The 16,232-nt window shown below is 38.2% G+C and overlaps 1 protein-coding gene across 1 annotated transcript; it reads left to right on the top strand.

The window, feature by feature from the left end:
* The first annotated feature begins 3,430 nt into the window (after positions 1-3,430).
* LOC140273284 (transmembrane protein 235-like) lies at positions 3,431-11,134 on the top strand. Its single transcript, XM_072368804.1, has 4 exons — positions 3,431-3,904; positions 5,271-5,348; positions 5,786-5,923; positions 9,726-11,134. The coding sequence occupies exons 1-4, from the start codon at positions 3,733-3,735 to the stop codon at positions 9,968-9,970; spliced, it is 633 nt and encodes a 210-aa protein (XP_072224905.1). The 5' UTR covers positions 3,431-3,732; the 3' UTR covers positions 9,971-11,134.
* The last annotated feature ends 5,098 nt before the right edge of the window (positions 11,135-16,232 follow it).

Below are 16,232 nucleotides of genomic sequence, written 5' to 3' on the forward strand. Positions count from 1 at the left end.
GTCTGCAATATGCTCGAGTTCTAGCAGATGGGTTTGATCGTTAATTAGTTCTACAGTTTAAGGAGGCAAACGGAGGCGTCCAAACTGCACAAAGCATTGGTGCAGAACACAAATTGTCTGCATTTTTTAAATTCTAAATGATCTTTGGTTAATCAACACTAAGCACCAGAAATTATGTTTAATTCAAGTGATCATATTAATAAGATTGTTTTAATTTCTTTTACATAAGATATACGTATTTACTTATTACATATACTAGATATGTAAAATTATTTAAAAAAAATATAAGAATGATTAGAATGTTACAATATAATCTGCATGTCACAGAGAGATTGACTCTACAGAAAGATAAACTAATAGTAGCAGTTTTCACAAGAATAGACAATGGCATTGTTTGCCTCTCACACAAGCATTTGTCTATTTGCTCTAAACTCACAGAAATTTAAATATTTTAGTGCATTATTTATCAATCGGAATGCATACTTCTGATTACCCTACATGTTACAGTGGATGTATTTATTGGTGCAGACTTGAAAGGCAATTCAGCTGCAAACAAGCTGCATAGATTTTGTGCCTATTAAGACCTTCATTCCTCAGCCTATACCTGAAAAATGAATATGTACTCTTCCCTCTTTGCCATCCTCCATACACAGTTCTCTATAAACGCGATATCCATTTCAGGGTGGCAGGGGGATGGGAGCGGGGTAAGCACCCTCAACATGTCACCTGTCCATCACAGGGCTAAAAAGACACAAACAACCACTTTGCTCACACTCATTGGAATTAACACTCATTCATCAATTTTATAGACCGGCTTAATCCAATTCAAGGTTGGGGTGGGGGCAGGAGCTTATCTGAATCAACATTTAACCTGAAATACATATATCTTTGGATTGTAGCAGCAATTGCAGAAAAACCCACACAGGTTCAGGGAAAACATGCCTACTCCCCATAGAAAGGTGCCTGCTGCAGTGCGAACCAAGAAATGTGGTTTGTTGATACATGTGAATACATGATCCTGTTTAAAACTGTGTCATATGAATATATGACCAATACAATTGCCATTTTTTTTAATCATTCACCACTATTTCAAATCCATAAAATTAAAAATGCATAGATTATGCATAAATGGAGCATAGGATGGTGAAAGATGGTGAAATTATTTCAACTATACCATACTGGTGTAAGGAAAATCCTCTACAAGTAGTGTAGATTTCTAAACAACTGCCAGATTGTTCAAGATGGGCCAACTTGATCAATTCAGTCCAGGAACAGATTGCTAAAAGATCTGCAAGTATGCCAAAATGTCCTCAAGGATTTGCAGAAAATTATTTTGCCTGTACAATGAGAAAGACATTGCTTGAATTTGATGTACATAGGCAGCATGCCAGGAAAAAGACTTTTCTGTCCAAAATGAGCATGAGAGCAAACATAATAGATTGACAAAGCTTGAACAGTAACATAGGCTGGACGGATTAGTCAAAGATAGTGTGATTATTTTGTACTTGTATTTTATGGCTCTGATGCTCTCTTTTTAATCGTAGCAGTTGTTTTGTTTTTCTACACGCCTATGGACAGTAGTAAATTCATTTCTAGCTACAACGAAACACAGTTATTAATTTAAGAGAGAAGCCTCATAACAGCTGTGGGGCTTCATGGTGGAAATGTTATGGCTGGTCAAGGATGCTGCAGTCATTGATTCAACCATAAATCCTTCATCATCAAGTGTGCTTGAAAGATAAGGCAATCTGTCCACCAGCTGAAGCTGAACTGGAATGTGGACATTTTATAACAGGAAAAGTGAACATCAGCACAAAAGCAAATCCAAAAAGAAATTGAGGTGAAATTTAGGATCATGGCCAAGCAAGAGCCATAACTGCCTTCCAGTCTTTGAACTAGCATGGCCAAGCAAGATATTTTGATCTTATTCTTGTGAGGGCAATTATGCAAAACAGAAAAGGAGATTTATTAAGTTTCCCCACAGCTGTTATTGAATAAATGACTGAAACCTTGTTTTTCTTTGTGGGTATATTGTAGTATACAACCTTTGATATCATCTTATGTCTTAGAGAGGATCAATTGTTGTTGACGTATGACTATAAAACAGTGAAGCGTGGTAACATTTTAATATAATCTGCATGTATAATCTCTAGAGCTCAATCAGCCAACTAAACCAATCATGTTAAATTAGGACTGATAAGAATCAGTACCACTTGTAACACATGCTGCAGACACTCTAGCTGGTTCTCAGCACTCCTCTGCAGTTGTGAGATTTACTCATTAAAATGACAATAGCTTTATATTGTCCCTCCAGGCATGATGACTTAATAGCTAGTTTCAAACCAGCTCTGAAATAAGCTTTTGCACGTAACCTTTCTGATCAGAATTGTAAATATGTTCACTTGACTCAGTCCCAAACAAAAATTGAAAAACAAAATTCACCCAATAGTGTACAATTACTCTAAACGTCATCATTCAAATGTTAGATATTGATATCTGCAGATTACTGCAGGAATGTACCCATAAAGAATATTGAAAATTACAGCTAGGTTTGCTTTTTAATATAGCGAGGTGTGGGGAAACTGCAGTCTGCGAGAAAACCTACTGAAATATTTATTTTCTGTAAAACAACAGCAGCAACAAAAAGCCATGATCGGAATAGACTTCAAATATCCTGCAGAGGGCATTCCACATTCCAACTGGGAATTGAGACAAGATTTTTAAATTGCATTTTACTCACCTTCCCCACGTAAGTTAACATACCTTTTTACACGTGAGAGTGGGGTGTCCAGTGTGCAAGGCTGACCTACATAGAGAGCACAGGCAGACATGAATAGGTTATTCCTCCTCCTAACCTTTAAGCTAAAAAGATTTGATTGCAATTCTTTTTTTTTTTTCTTTGATTACATTTCACGAGACGTTACAAACCTGTACTGCTGTTCACGAAGCTACCAACATGTCGGAAGTCAGATGGGCTTGATTTTGGACTATTGCTTTCTGAGCTGCACCGGGACCCTCTGGTGTCACATGACGTTACCTGACCTGTGCTTGCTCACTATTTTAAAATACTTTTAATTTACATCGCAGGCAATCAAACCAACACAAGGCAGACATCAAATATTAATGAGCCCACATCCAAGTTTGGTCGTTTCCTCGTAGTCGACAGGCAGTGATTTATTTAGCACTAACAATGCATCTCTCTGCAGATGTAGTCATTGATTGTCTTGAAAAAGTAGGGTAGTGAGGCGGATGTCTTTTATTTTGCTTTAAAAATTAAATACAAATAATCAAGCTCCCTCCCGTCACATTTCCCTTGAAGGGTTTTATTTTGGAAGGGAGTGCTAGAAGTGTAGCATTTTGTTCCCCTAACTTGACTATAAGGATTAGTGTAAGAGCGCCACTGGAACTCAACAGACAAGCAGTTGCCACCTGACAGTGTTATGAGATGTTACCAACCAAGACGCACATCTCTTTTAATTTACAGCTTTATGTCTTTGTCCAATGTTCAGATACTGGGAATAATTGATGGACGGCTTTTGTTTGTTTGTTTGTTTTTAGTTTTTGCGTTATCACTTCCCCCTCCTGAACTGCATTTTAGGATGGAGAACCAGCACTTTGCAGGAAAGGGTCCTGCTGGAGAGCTTTTCTGCATCGCAAATCAAGGAGCTTCTCTACAGATTATAGTGTTGGAGAATATTTAATCGGTTACTGCGCTGTGGACCGTGGGCTAAAATGAAGTACGGACCTGTGGTTCTTGCGGCTGGATTCACCGGTTTGCTCAGCTTCAGTCTCCTCGCTGTGGCAATTGGGACTGATTACTGGTACATAATCGATGTAAATAAACCCAACTACACAGGTCCAGATGACCTGAGTTCACATTCTGGATTGTGGAGAATCATTGAAGGTTTGTCAGTTTGTCTTCACTCTAAATAAACATGAGCTATATACTTATGTAGATTATATACTGTGAGCTAAAATTGCACGCTTTTATTTTTTTCCATAATATCTTTAGCCCTGATTTACTGAAATCGTATAAGGTTAAATTAGGTGCTCATTATTTTCTAATTAACCTTTGCAATTCAGAAACCAATTTCTTCAAGATAGCTGTATAGCTAGAATATTTGTTCAAGGATCTTTTCTCTGCTGTTGCCGATTTATTGTGTTAATTATCAGTCCACAGCAGTCCGTGATTAGATCCTCGTCAGCCTACTGTGAAGAACGCATAAGGTAGATTTTAGAATGAGAATCACGGTAACAGATGCCGATGCTTTTATTTTGGAGAAGTATTTGTCAAATATATGCTGAATTATCTCCTTTTAATTTCAGGTCTTTGTGGGGGGTGGTGGGGGGAAGAGTTCATACAATGAATACAAAGCACCCCCGAGCTTGCAAACATGCCCAATATTAAAGGTTAACTTATTATAGCGGTAAAATTCTACCCTTTAAATCTCTATCAACCTCCGCAGGTGAACATGAACGAGGCATTGTGGCAGACAGATAGATGTTTTGATAGAGTTGTAATGTATACTGCTTATAGACAACATGAGGCTTTTCATCCCACCAGCTGTGTAACATGCAGCAAGACAAAATTCTGCTGCAACACACGCAGACCTGATAATGTGTGTTAAACATAGATTGTTGTTGGATTAGGTGACATTTAAAACAACTAGTCTTTAAATATGAAGTTTTTAGTTTTTTTCTTGCTAGTCCAAGACTGGTAGGGACTGGTATGGTATCTGATAGAATAATTTTTATCCTTTATGCTCACATAATCATAATCATAATCATTTCTACTTCTGTATAACTGCTTTAGCTGCAACTATTGTACTCATGGATCAGAATATTAGCTTCACTCTGAGAGGTCACCACAGTCTGCTGTCAGAAGGGAATGTCCCACAGCCTTGGTGGTATCAGTCTGCTCCGAGAAGACAATATTCCACAGTCTCGGCATAATCAACCCCACTGTCTCCACCCAGAAGGGCACAAAGGAATTTCTCGTGACTTGTTTAAACAAAATGCAAGCCTCCGTCTGTTTACCCTTTAAAAAAGCTTGTTTAGAACTTAGTGTCTTTGAACATGTGCATCACAGCCTCTGTTTGTAGATGTTCCCTTGTTGCAACATGATTAAATGTCCTATGCTTTTGAATTTCGGACCGTATTCCTGAGTATTTTTATTCATTTCCCTATCAGTATCTAAAAGCAATTTTGCAAAGTAGTTGAGCCCAATCGCAGGTCCTGTCATGTGTAACCTTTTCCTTTGACATTTTCAGGAGCAAAAAGCAGATCAGTCATTCCGTCTTTCACAGCAAATATGTCCAGCCTGTCTGAAGCAGAAAGGAACCTTCTTGGTGAGTGGTTTTGGTTTTTCAACTGGCAATCGCCTGAAAATTGAAATGTTTGCAATCGCATCCAAGTGACTAGCAATGAGCCATCTTGAACATTTTGTTAAAGGCTGGTATATATTTGGTATATATTGTGCTTCACATAAGTCGTAGAGACTGTCCAATGGAGTTTCAAGAACAGTCCTTGCTCAGGACTTGGATTATAAGATATAGAAAGAAAGCATTTGCTGAGACACAGGCTATCTCAAGCAGGTCTGCAAGTTGATTGTACTCTGTGAATGAAATCCAATGGCTCCCCAGATGGTAGAAATCAGTTTGGAAATCTCAGTTGCTTTTCGAAATGATTACACTCAGAGGTATTGTGAAACACAGATCATTTGTTGTTCAGACCCTTGAACAAGTTCACAAATGGAATCTGTGAATAAGCATATGCGTATTTGCAGGTTTGCACAAAGTGGTGGTCATCGTGCTTCCCCTCAGCCTGGTTCTGCTGGTGTTGGGCTGGATCTTTGGACTTGTCAGTTCGTTGGCCTGCAGTCCCAAGCTGTTGGATGCAACAGCAACATACTTTCTCCTCTGCAGTAAGTCCATGCACATCTGTTACTGTTTTGCTAAGCCTGTAGTCATGCTGTGTGATTTGCATGAGAGCTGGACTGAAGCAACATTTTTTGTTTGTTAATTTTAGCGTTGACAACAGAACACATGCAGGTGCATTTATGTGTTTGAGGAAACCCTGAAAATTTCATTTCAGCTTCCCATACTCACAACTGCCTCACTTCTGACTAAATATCTAGTGATAATTTGCCTTTGTGGAGGTGAGCAGTAGACGTGAGCAGGCAGATGGCTAACTGGAAGACATTGATTGTAGTTGTGTTAGTCTGCAACAGAATATGGGGGAATATGATTAAATACATTTTTAGTAAATCTGAGCGAACTTGTTTACTGCATAAAAAATACCAATTCGACAAACTGATAAAGCACAAACATTGACTGTCTGACTTTTAAGACAGACTTAGTACAACATTTGTTTGTGTAAGTATATGGTAGACATTTGTCAGTTAGTTAAGTAATTGCAGGTAATTCTATACTGCGTGCACAGACATGTACCCAAATTAGATTAAGATATATGTACAACTGATTAAATCAATAAATATGAATAAACAGAAAACTTGTCTTTCTCAATTAAATTAGCAGATGTTAGATTAGAGATGATTGGCAAATGGTACAGTAGTTTCATACAAGAGTTTATTGTTAAGCTGCTCTGATTTTTCCAGTTTAAAGAGCTGCAAAGAGGAAAAATTGATCACCACATTTGTGCATTAACATCCACTGTTCAGCACAGTAAAGAAAACACAGTTCATGTATATGTTCCGATTGGTATTCATGGTACGTCACTTTTTAGTCATGGTGGCACTTCTGTGATTTATTAACCTGGGGCCTATCCCAGCTATCAATCGGTGAGAGGCAGGATACTCCATATCCAAGATTTGAACGTGGAGCCTTTCTTGAGAGGCGACAATACTTATCACCACATCACCGTGCAACCTCTGGAGATATACATTCAGCCAAAATTCTAAATGAACACAGGTGTGTTGTTTTTTTATATTAGGGAAGGATGGAGCATAAGAAAATATGTCTGGCCTCCTAAGAGTACTTTTACAACCTTAGATAATCTTGGGGACCAATCAGTCCTGAATGGTCCTTTGTCCAGCAGGTCTTCGAGAGCAGCTCTTTATTACATCCATTTGATGCTTTTTAATCTCTCTGATTTTACTCTGTTTTGACAATACCGTGAAGATTAGAGTATCTATGCTCTCGGAATGCTCGGAAGGCACAACACTCCCAAAAGAAAGAGAGGTTCTTGTGTGAAATTATAAATATGTTAATGAAGCTTGTCATTTATCAAACCGCCACGGGTTCTTCTTCAAGTGACTGAATCATGGGGTGAGCAGAGGTTTTGTATTTTGGCTCAGTATTTGTTCAACAGATAATGCCACTGTGTGTGAAATGTTCATGTTGTTCATATGAGGTTGTATTTATCAAATTGTAAGATCTGGTGAGGACCAGATGCTTTTTGCATTCTTTTTAACATGACTGTATATGGCATAACAGTGCGATTGTAGCAGGGATTTACCAACAGGGCATTTTTTTCTTTGCACTTTTCAGATAGATTTTCAGAAAATGGATTGAGATTGCAAGCCTAGTCTTGATGAGCCTGGTCTGTATTTTAGACACAATACCGCCAAACTTTCACAGTATGGATAATCACATAATTGACGCTATTGATAGCAGAATCTTGGCTGATTGCAGATCGCAGTGTAGTGGCACAAAACTTCACAAGAGCTTTGTTGATTGAGGGACTCAGACTTCGCCCTGTAATCACTGATGGGATCTTTCTTATGACATTTAAAATATTTCACTTAAATTTTTTTTGGGAATTTATGTTCTATGTAGGTAAGTCGTAAATAAACATTGCATCAAGATGTCATTGTGATGTCATAGTCCCCTTGAAATAATTTACATACTGATGCTCAGTAAAGTATGAGGTGAATGCTCAACACAACAGAGGCTGTGTCCTCTGAAGAGAAAGACCCTCATACACAGAAAAGATGCTTGATCTGCTGGTTCCTTACATAGCTGTGTAAGAGCATGATTTCACCAGAATACTGTAACAGAGACATAGCTATTTTCCCCCTCTGTGTGAGAGGTTCAACTCTTGAACAATATCAAGCAAGGAATAAATTTGATTGAGTCTGAACTCAATGTAAATGAGTTCAAGGCTCCATTTGATTGAGGGAAAATGTATCAATCTGTCCCAGAAATAGGTCTTTATTTATATTACCAACTCTACAAACACGCGCAACCTCCCATTTCACACAGAGTTGACAGCTAATTTCATGCCTTGCATCAGATGTTCTGCTCACATCTAAATGTCAAAAGATCGGCAAGCACTGAGATCTGCCACTTTCAAAACCATGGTAAACAGAAAAGGGATAATGGATGTCAGTGTTTTGTTCTGCTTTTACCCATCTTCTTTAATGCATTGGTACCTTTTCTCTCTATCTCTCTCTCTCTCTCTCTTTTCAGTTTGATATTGCATGTAGGATCAGAAATTAGAGTTCATGTTTCAGTTTATAATCCCACTCTTAGCCCTCATATCATTGTTTTAATGATTAATCTATCATTTTAAATTTTACACCCATCTCTGTGAGTGTGAGATCTGTCAGAATGGCTTTTGAATCATATTGAATCAATTCCCAGTTTTTGACTTTTTGGCAACTGAAGGTTGTTTCAATAAGATATCTTCAAGCCGCTAAAATATTAGTATTTACAACAGATGTTTCTCTTGTGTGATGTTAGTGAAGAACAATGTAGACAAAAAGTAAAGGTGAAATCTTGGCTTTGGGTAGTAGTGATTTGCCATATAAGAGGCTGCATTTGTGAATATTTGTACATATTAACTGGAGCAGACTACAGTTGCCAGCTGTAATTTCACAAGTATTAGTCTTGATGAAAATTGTGGATTGCAGATTTTAAATGGTCATTAATTAACAAAAGTTAATGGCAGATGAAGATTATGCCGAGTGAAGTGGTTCTGTTTTCCACCGTGCCACACTAAAGGTCAATTTGAATTGCTGGTTTAATGGCTCAATATTTTTGTTGTTTTGATGATGACATTTAATGATGTTCTTGCTGGCCTGCCTCAGACGTAATTGTTAAGCGAGACGTTTCATCTGTCTGACGGGAAACGCAAGAAATAAAGAAATAATTCAAATGCATTAGAAGCTTTACACACTTGGTTCCTCCTGTGGAGTTAATTATCAGATTCAAATTTGGAGGCACCTTACTGTGATAATTTGCATCTGAAAGAGAAAAAGTTAAGATACGGGAAACTGCTTTAGTGTCCATGAATTGCTGTGGTCATTGTGATTTCACATCACAAGGAGTCTTGTTTTGTATGTTTGGCAGCTCATTGCCAGGCATCTTTGTGCCCATCCCTTTTAAATTGTGAAGCAGTTTGTTGTATCGTAGCTTATTTCTGTACACACAGAAAACAGGTCCCAAAGATGAGAGCATCTCATGGATTTTAACTGGACTGGGTGTGATCATGAATTTGTTTCTATCTCTCTGTTTGCTCTCCCTGTCTGTCACACAGTAAATGCTTGGATAGGCTCCAGTTCATCCCAAGCAAAAGCAAAGCAACATTTATGGGTAGCTACATCATAGGGATAACAGTGCGAGATTACGTACAACAGGGGTCAACTGTCTAGAGAATGTGTTACAATTCTACAAGATGGATGCATTTCTGCATCACAGGTGCAAGAGAATGAGTTCAAATGTAAATATTCAAATGGAGCTGTCTTTGTGTTTGTATGTCAACAGGTGTTTTCACCCTGACTGGGGCCAGCATCTATATCAAATACTCCAATCAGGCCATGGAGGAGTTCCAGAGAGTTGTGTCTCCTGAGAATCTCGCCTACGTGCACGTGTCGTTTGGCTGGTCTTTAGCCATGGCATGGCTCTCCTACAGCCTGGAGGTGGCAACTGGCCTGCTGCTTAGTCTGGCAGCCAGAATAACTCAAATGAAGGGACATTATGACTCTGGCGTAGCCATTGCCATGTTATAGTAAAACTAAAAACTCACATTTAGAATTTTGGTTTTTTATCTTAGTTATTATTTACTGATTAAAATGAAACAACTTAAAAAAGGCCAAGCAGGTCAAGAGCCAAGACCACCGAATGTACTGCAAAATGAGACGCAGAGAAGCTGATCAAATTATGTTGCTGAATGTGGGTTTCTTCATTGTTGTCGCTGGTTCACTATAATGCCTGTTGCCTTTTATCTTCTCAGTATTATTTTCTGTTCATTGTCCCTGTTCACAGTAATGTTATACATGTGGTCACACAAACGGTAAATTGGAGCTAAACATTCACAGTGTAATTATTGCAGAGCAGCATTATTTTTTCTATATTTAGTTTTTTGCCATGTTCTTTTTCTCCCTGCCCTGCAATATGAACATGATTTTTGTTGTTTTTTTGCGTGTGTAAGCTCTTAGCCTTGAAGAGGACTCTGGTATATCCTCTACAATGTTATGCTATGTTTGAATATAGCTTGCCTAAATGCTGTATTGAATGTTGTTCAAGTGAAAATGTTGCTGACCCTGCTAGAGAAAACTATCACATAGGATATTAGATTATCAGTGAGAAATGACGTAATTTCTCATGTGTCCCAGGAGAACAGCCGCTACACTGCTGCTCCATGTTCCAGAGGAAATTTGCAATTCACAACTTTTGAAAAGCATTCAGCATTCAATCGATACAGGAACTGAGACAGTGTTGAGCATTTTAGAGCATCTAGTTTGTTTATACTTCTTGCTTGGAAATTCCTGTACCCAAGAAAACCATATTAATCATGAAATAAGAGTGGACGATACAGTAAGTGCACTCTTAGAGATGCTGCAAGCTGTTTCATCAGTACAGAATATGAGCATGTGCTGCATGTCTGCTTTGCCGTTGTTAATGACTCAATATTGTGATATTCTGTGTGCTAGCGATAAGACAGCTTCTCTCACATGCTTCAAGTGAATAGAGTACTACTAACATACATCACTTGAATTAGGATTTGTTATGTTCTTCTGTCGTTGCGTAAGTTTTCATGATGAAATAGCATAATGTTTGATATTACATGTGACAGAAATGCAGTAAATCAATAATAAAGCTGAGTAGGAAAAAACAGGAAGCTCATAATGTGTGATTCTGTACAATGTACTGTATTTTTGGGACACGGACATTCTCTGAAGCATCATATTTACATGCTCTCTCATGTTCCATGTACTTGTTTCCAATCTGTTTACAATACAGATCTTTGGCAACAATTATTATAGTGTACATGTAGTTTTTTCCTTTGTTTAAATTGGGAGTTTGGGAGAAAAATCGGTCTCCGAAGAATTCAGAAATGTTTTATTAATATGTTTCTCTATTGACAAATCCAGTGACTGATTTGTGTGTTCCACTATCTGCTGGCACCACTATTACTGTGGTGGCGATTTGTGGTCACTCGGCATCTGCTGGCACCACTATTACTGTGGTGGCGATTTGTGGTCACTCGGCATCTGCTGCTGGCTAAAATTAAAGGGAAAAGAAAGACATAAGTATTTGGCTAAGGTGACAGAGATGAACTCAACAGGATTAAAATGTGTGCTTTGCCTAAATGAGATTTTCAAGATGATTTAACATGCTTCAGCTAGTTAATCAAAGCCCAAACCTTGAAACATTGTGTCCACTCAGCGGTTTGTGTCTCAGCTACAGTGCCAGGCATCCGGTTTCAGATTGTACAGAGAGGAGAAAGCAATAAAAAAAAAAAAAAGGGAGCAAACGGCAGTGGCTCAATCTCACAGCCCCCCTTTAGAAACTTAGACCTGCTGAAGTCCCATTAAACTTTTATGGAAGATAGTAATTCAATCGGCTCTGGCAGAAGATGGTACTCAGCCATTACTCTGTGTTGGTTTGTGTCCTTGCCCTTGAGTGCAAGAATTTTGACTCCAAGAACCTCCAGGTTCCCTTTAAGAATCTGTTAAGTTTTCTCTCAACTCCTTTCCTTAATCTGAATCTCTTCATGTGAAGATGGTTTTTAAACCTTTGAAATATATGGCCAATTGGCACATTTACAAATCATTCCTTTGCTGTCTGTTATTTTAGTAAATTTTAGTAAATTTAGTCACATTTTAATGCAGATTTGGGAGTAGTGCAGCACATGCTGTGGTCTCTGGTTAACTGCAGGTTCTGTATATCTTGAGTGGACATAAAGCTCACAGAGAGCTCATAATGTTGATGTAACTGTAAATTCTCATTTCTACAACTGAACTGATTAATCTGAGGTAGAAACCATGAGAATACAGATTTTCAGACATTAGGTGTCAACCAAAAAGCTTTATCTATAGATTTTCTGTGCTGTATAAAACAAATGTGTTGCACCTCTAGTCATAGCTTCTGGTAATTGCCTTCCTTCTGCAGTCTATCATTATAATGGACAAGGCAATATTATTTGAGAAAAGTGAATATGTCAATGCCACAAGGGCAAAGATTTTACTTGCTGAATGTAAGAGTGATTAACACATTTCTGAGATGGATTTTGCCTCTGTAAAGAACAATGTTGAGGCATTGCCCTTGAGTCAAAAACAGCACTATGAAAAAGCTACGGTTGAGGTATCAAAATGAATTGGGCCATTCTTGCATCGTCTTGAAATTTGGAGGTAAATATGACTTCATATGTTTTGTTATCACATTGACAAATTTTCAACATGTTGAAAAAAGAAGCTTGTGCTATTTCTTTGTGTTAATAGCAATATATGATAGCATTCAGGTGTCTGAGACAAGAAACATCAAGAAACATCAAACTCAAATGCAGTAGACACTTGGGTAATACATGTGGTGGGAACTGGTCAGGAGGCTTGAGCGCAAAGAAGATGGAGGCAGAAAAAAAAAAATAACCTGCAAAAACAGTTATTAGAAAATTATTGTATGAGGCTCAATGTTACTACTGCAATGGGAGGCAGACCTATCTTAGGTACATTAGGTGATTGCATGATTGAAGTGCAAGGTGTGCCACATCTCCACAAGTACACACAAAGAGAACATAGAGGACCAAACCACAAACATGGGGAGATGGGAAACATGGAGAGAAGAGGGCAAGGTACAGCCAGGGCCATGGCAGACATTATGTGTGTATTTAAAAACTTCTAAAAGTTTTAATTCATGTACAGCCTTTAGTTTTTAATAAATGCTCTCATCAGGTGCACCAAACACTTTGATTATCAGAAAGGTGGAAATTATCCCTCATATCCCTAATTGCGGGCTGCACAGTGGTGTGGTGGTTAGCACCATCACCTCACAGCAAGAGGGTTCCATGTTCAATCGCCACCTGGGGCCTTTCTATGTGGAGTTTGCATGTTCTCCCTGTGTATGCGTGGGTTCTCTCCAGGTACTCCAGCTTCCTCCTACCACCTAAAAACATGCATGTTAGGTTAATTAGTGACTCTAAAATTGTCCTTAGGAGTGAATGTGAGTGAGCATGGTTGTTTGTCTAATTTGTCTCTGTGTCACCCTGTGATGGACTGCCAATCTGTCTAGGGTGTACCCTGCCTCTTGCCTGATGACTGCTGGGATAGGCTCCAGCCAGCCAGCGGCTGCTGCTTTAATCTGTAACCTGTTTGGACACCTCCTTCACTTCACGCTGCTTCATTCTACCACTGCTACGAAGAGGTGTGTAGCGCTGAAGTGTCAAGATTGAGTGGTCTCATAAACCAAGGAGGGACCCTGTCCCTGGAGGAACACGGATGAGATGTGATTTTCCTTACATAGGAACCACTTGAAAAGTTAATTAAACTGCCTTCTTTTGGTAAGCACAAATAGTAATTGCAACGTTCTCTAAACTAATTATGCCATGGATCTAATTTTCTCTTGTTTCTTCTATTACAAATGTACTGTATTCAGGCCAGTTATGAAATAAGGGGGGTATTAACCACTGACAAGGCTGAAGACTATTCTTCAGGAAGTGTGACTGAAGTCAGGGACTTTTTAATTTCAAATCTTGATGCAGTGGAAATGGCATAGCTGTACAGAAATATTATGGCCTTGCCACACATCATCCATGTTACATTATTGATGAATTCAACCAAATTCATTTCGAGTCAAATCATGAAGAGCTGAATGCACAAACTTTTTTATAGTAAGAAGGAATGTCTGAATGATCACTTTAACCACACATTCTTCTTGTTTTGTTGTTTTCTTCCACCTTGTACTTTTAGTGTATTGATAACATTTTATTCACGTTTATTCATTCCTTCTATGAATGTAAAAGGTCTGTAGAGTTACTAATTAGTAAAATATCTAGGCCTAAAGTCCACACCAAATGGATATATTATCTGCAGCTTTAAAAACTAAGTCCAGACTTTCCTCTTTACTTATCAATGTCATATTTGCAATATGCCTGCCAGGTGAATAGTTTAGAACACCCTCAGAGAATGAGCAGCTGCCTCTCAGTCATGTCTTTTTTCACCAAAGCACACTGCCTTTTGAGACAGACACCCTCAGGAGACCAGAGCTGTAACTAAGTATAGCAGATGTCGCAGCAATGCACAGTATGAGAAAAACATGGTAATTTTGAATATCAACGCATGAAAACCCTTTGTCGTAGACCCTCAGAATAAGAGTAGAAACCTGTAGATGTCTATTGTATGGAATCTTTAAGCATAAGCACTCTTTAAGTTTTTGTGACCCCTGAAGCAAAGTCAAACTAAATCATACATAATGAAAGACTCCATAGTTTTTGTGAAGATAGTCTTCTTAACACAAAAGGAGCTAGTTATTAATAATGAATAAGTCTTTTATTAGGAAAGATCAATCATGTTCTTATGGTATGTCAATTTGTAATTCGTCATCTGTATCATTCCTAAATTGTTCTGTAGCTGTGTTTTTATAACACCCTTAATAATTTTATACCATAACTTTGCTTCTCCTTAGTGAAATACACATCACTCAGACTGACGACACATTCAAGTGGCTACTTAATACTTACCTCATTTTAATATAATTTATAAATAATATATAAAGTATAGATAAATCCTTTGCATCGTGTTATTATTGTTATGTTATTGTTTTTACATCTTATTCTTATACTTTATCATCTTGTATTGCCCTGTTGCTTTGGCTGTAAGCTGTGTTCAAATATAAAGTACTGGGGGGAAAAAAACAAAACAAATTCAAAGTACTGGTCAACTCTTGTTGGTTTGAAATGTTCTCTTCATATAAATTTGACCCTTTACCTTGATGAGATCAAAGGTTGTATTGAAATACTTTGAAAAAAACACTTGGTGGCAGATAAAAGACGGTCAGGCTGATAAGGCTATGTCTCATAATAATCATCATTCAGAGGACCAAATGATGTGCATGTTGTGACCTGGACTGTAAAACTAAAATTCAATCCTATATCTCTCTTTTTTTTTATCTATTCCCTAGGAGGAATGACAGCTGGAAATCCTTTGTAATCTCTAATGCATCTAAACAGAAGCAGATCAAAACAAAAAGAATACAAGGGACAGTACAATGAATAATACTCCCTCTCTCTGAATTGAATTGTCCCACATCCTAATAATGAAGGATAGTGAACCTCTATCCAACAAAATGAATGTGCTGCCAATGTTACACTTTCTGGCGAGAGGGGACGGGGATGCACAGGACAAATGGGTTTATTTTTCTTCCACCTTCGCCACCCTTTCTATTTGCATTCTCTGCCTCACTGGGTTTAGTCCAATGAACAAAGACATATTCTTGCTGCTGAAGTCAAATGTAAGCTTATCTCCATCGTGCAGCTTCTTTCAGAGCCCTACCAAACTGCAAGCAAACACAGTCCGTGTACAGCTAAAACGGTTAAATGATGCCTGCTAATAATGGACAAAGGGCATGAGCTAAATTCTGTGTGAGAAACAGGCTTCATGTCCTCCACTGATTTGATATATTCTGTAGTTTGGCCGAGGCAGGTTAAATGATGCCTGCTAATAATGGACAAAGGGCATGAGCTAAATTCTGTGTGAGAAACAGGCTTCATGTCCTCCACTGATTTGATATATTCTGTAGTTTGGCTAAGGCAGCCGTAATGGAATCATACCTTCCAGAGACATGTAAACACAATAAACTAGGACCTATATAGACTCATTTGATTGAACACCACCTGCCATTTTCTGCCAAAACGTATATAGACTGAAAAAGTTAAAATGACTTCTTCATGAATCTGGACAGCCTCTGGTTGGTCTCCGTGGAAACATTCTCAGTAGCCCCTGGAAAAAAACAGAAGTCAGTGCAACTGATGCAACCATTAAATCCTGCTGTATT

The sequence above is a fragment of the Leuresthes tenuis genome, unplaced genomic scaffold (genome assembly GCF_036924035.1).
Source record: "Leuresthes tenuis unplaced genomic scaffold, fLeuTen1.0.hap1 SCAF_17, whole genome shotgun sequence".
Lineage (NCBI taxonomy): Eukaryota > Metazoa > Chordata > Actinopteri > Atheriniformes > Atherinopsidae > Leuresthes > Leuresthes tenuis.

Coding starts and splice junctions, on each gene's coding strand:
- LOC140273284 (XM_072368804.1), top strand. CDS start 3,733: ATGAAGTACGGACCTGTGGTTCTTGCGGCTGGATTCACCGGTTTGCTC. Junction 3,905..5,270: donor ATTGTGGAGAATCATTGAAG/GTTTGTCAGTTT, acceptor TGACATTTTCAG/GAGCAAAAAGCAGATCAGTC. Junction 5,349..5,785: donor AGCAGAAAGGAACCTTCTTG/GTGAGTGGTTTT, acceptor GCGTATTTGCAG/GTTTGCACAAAGTGGTGGTC.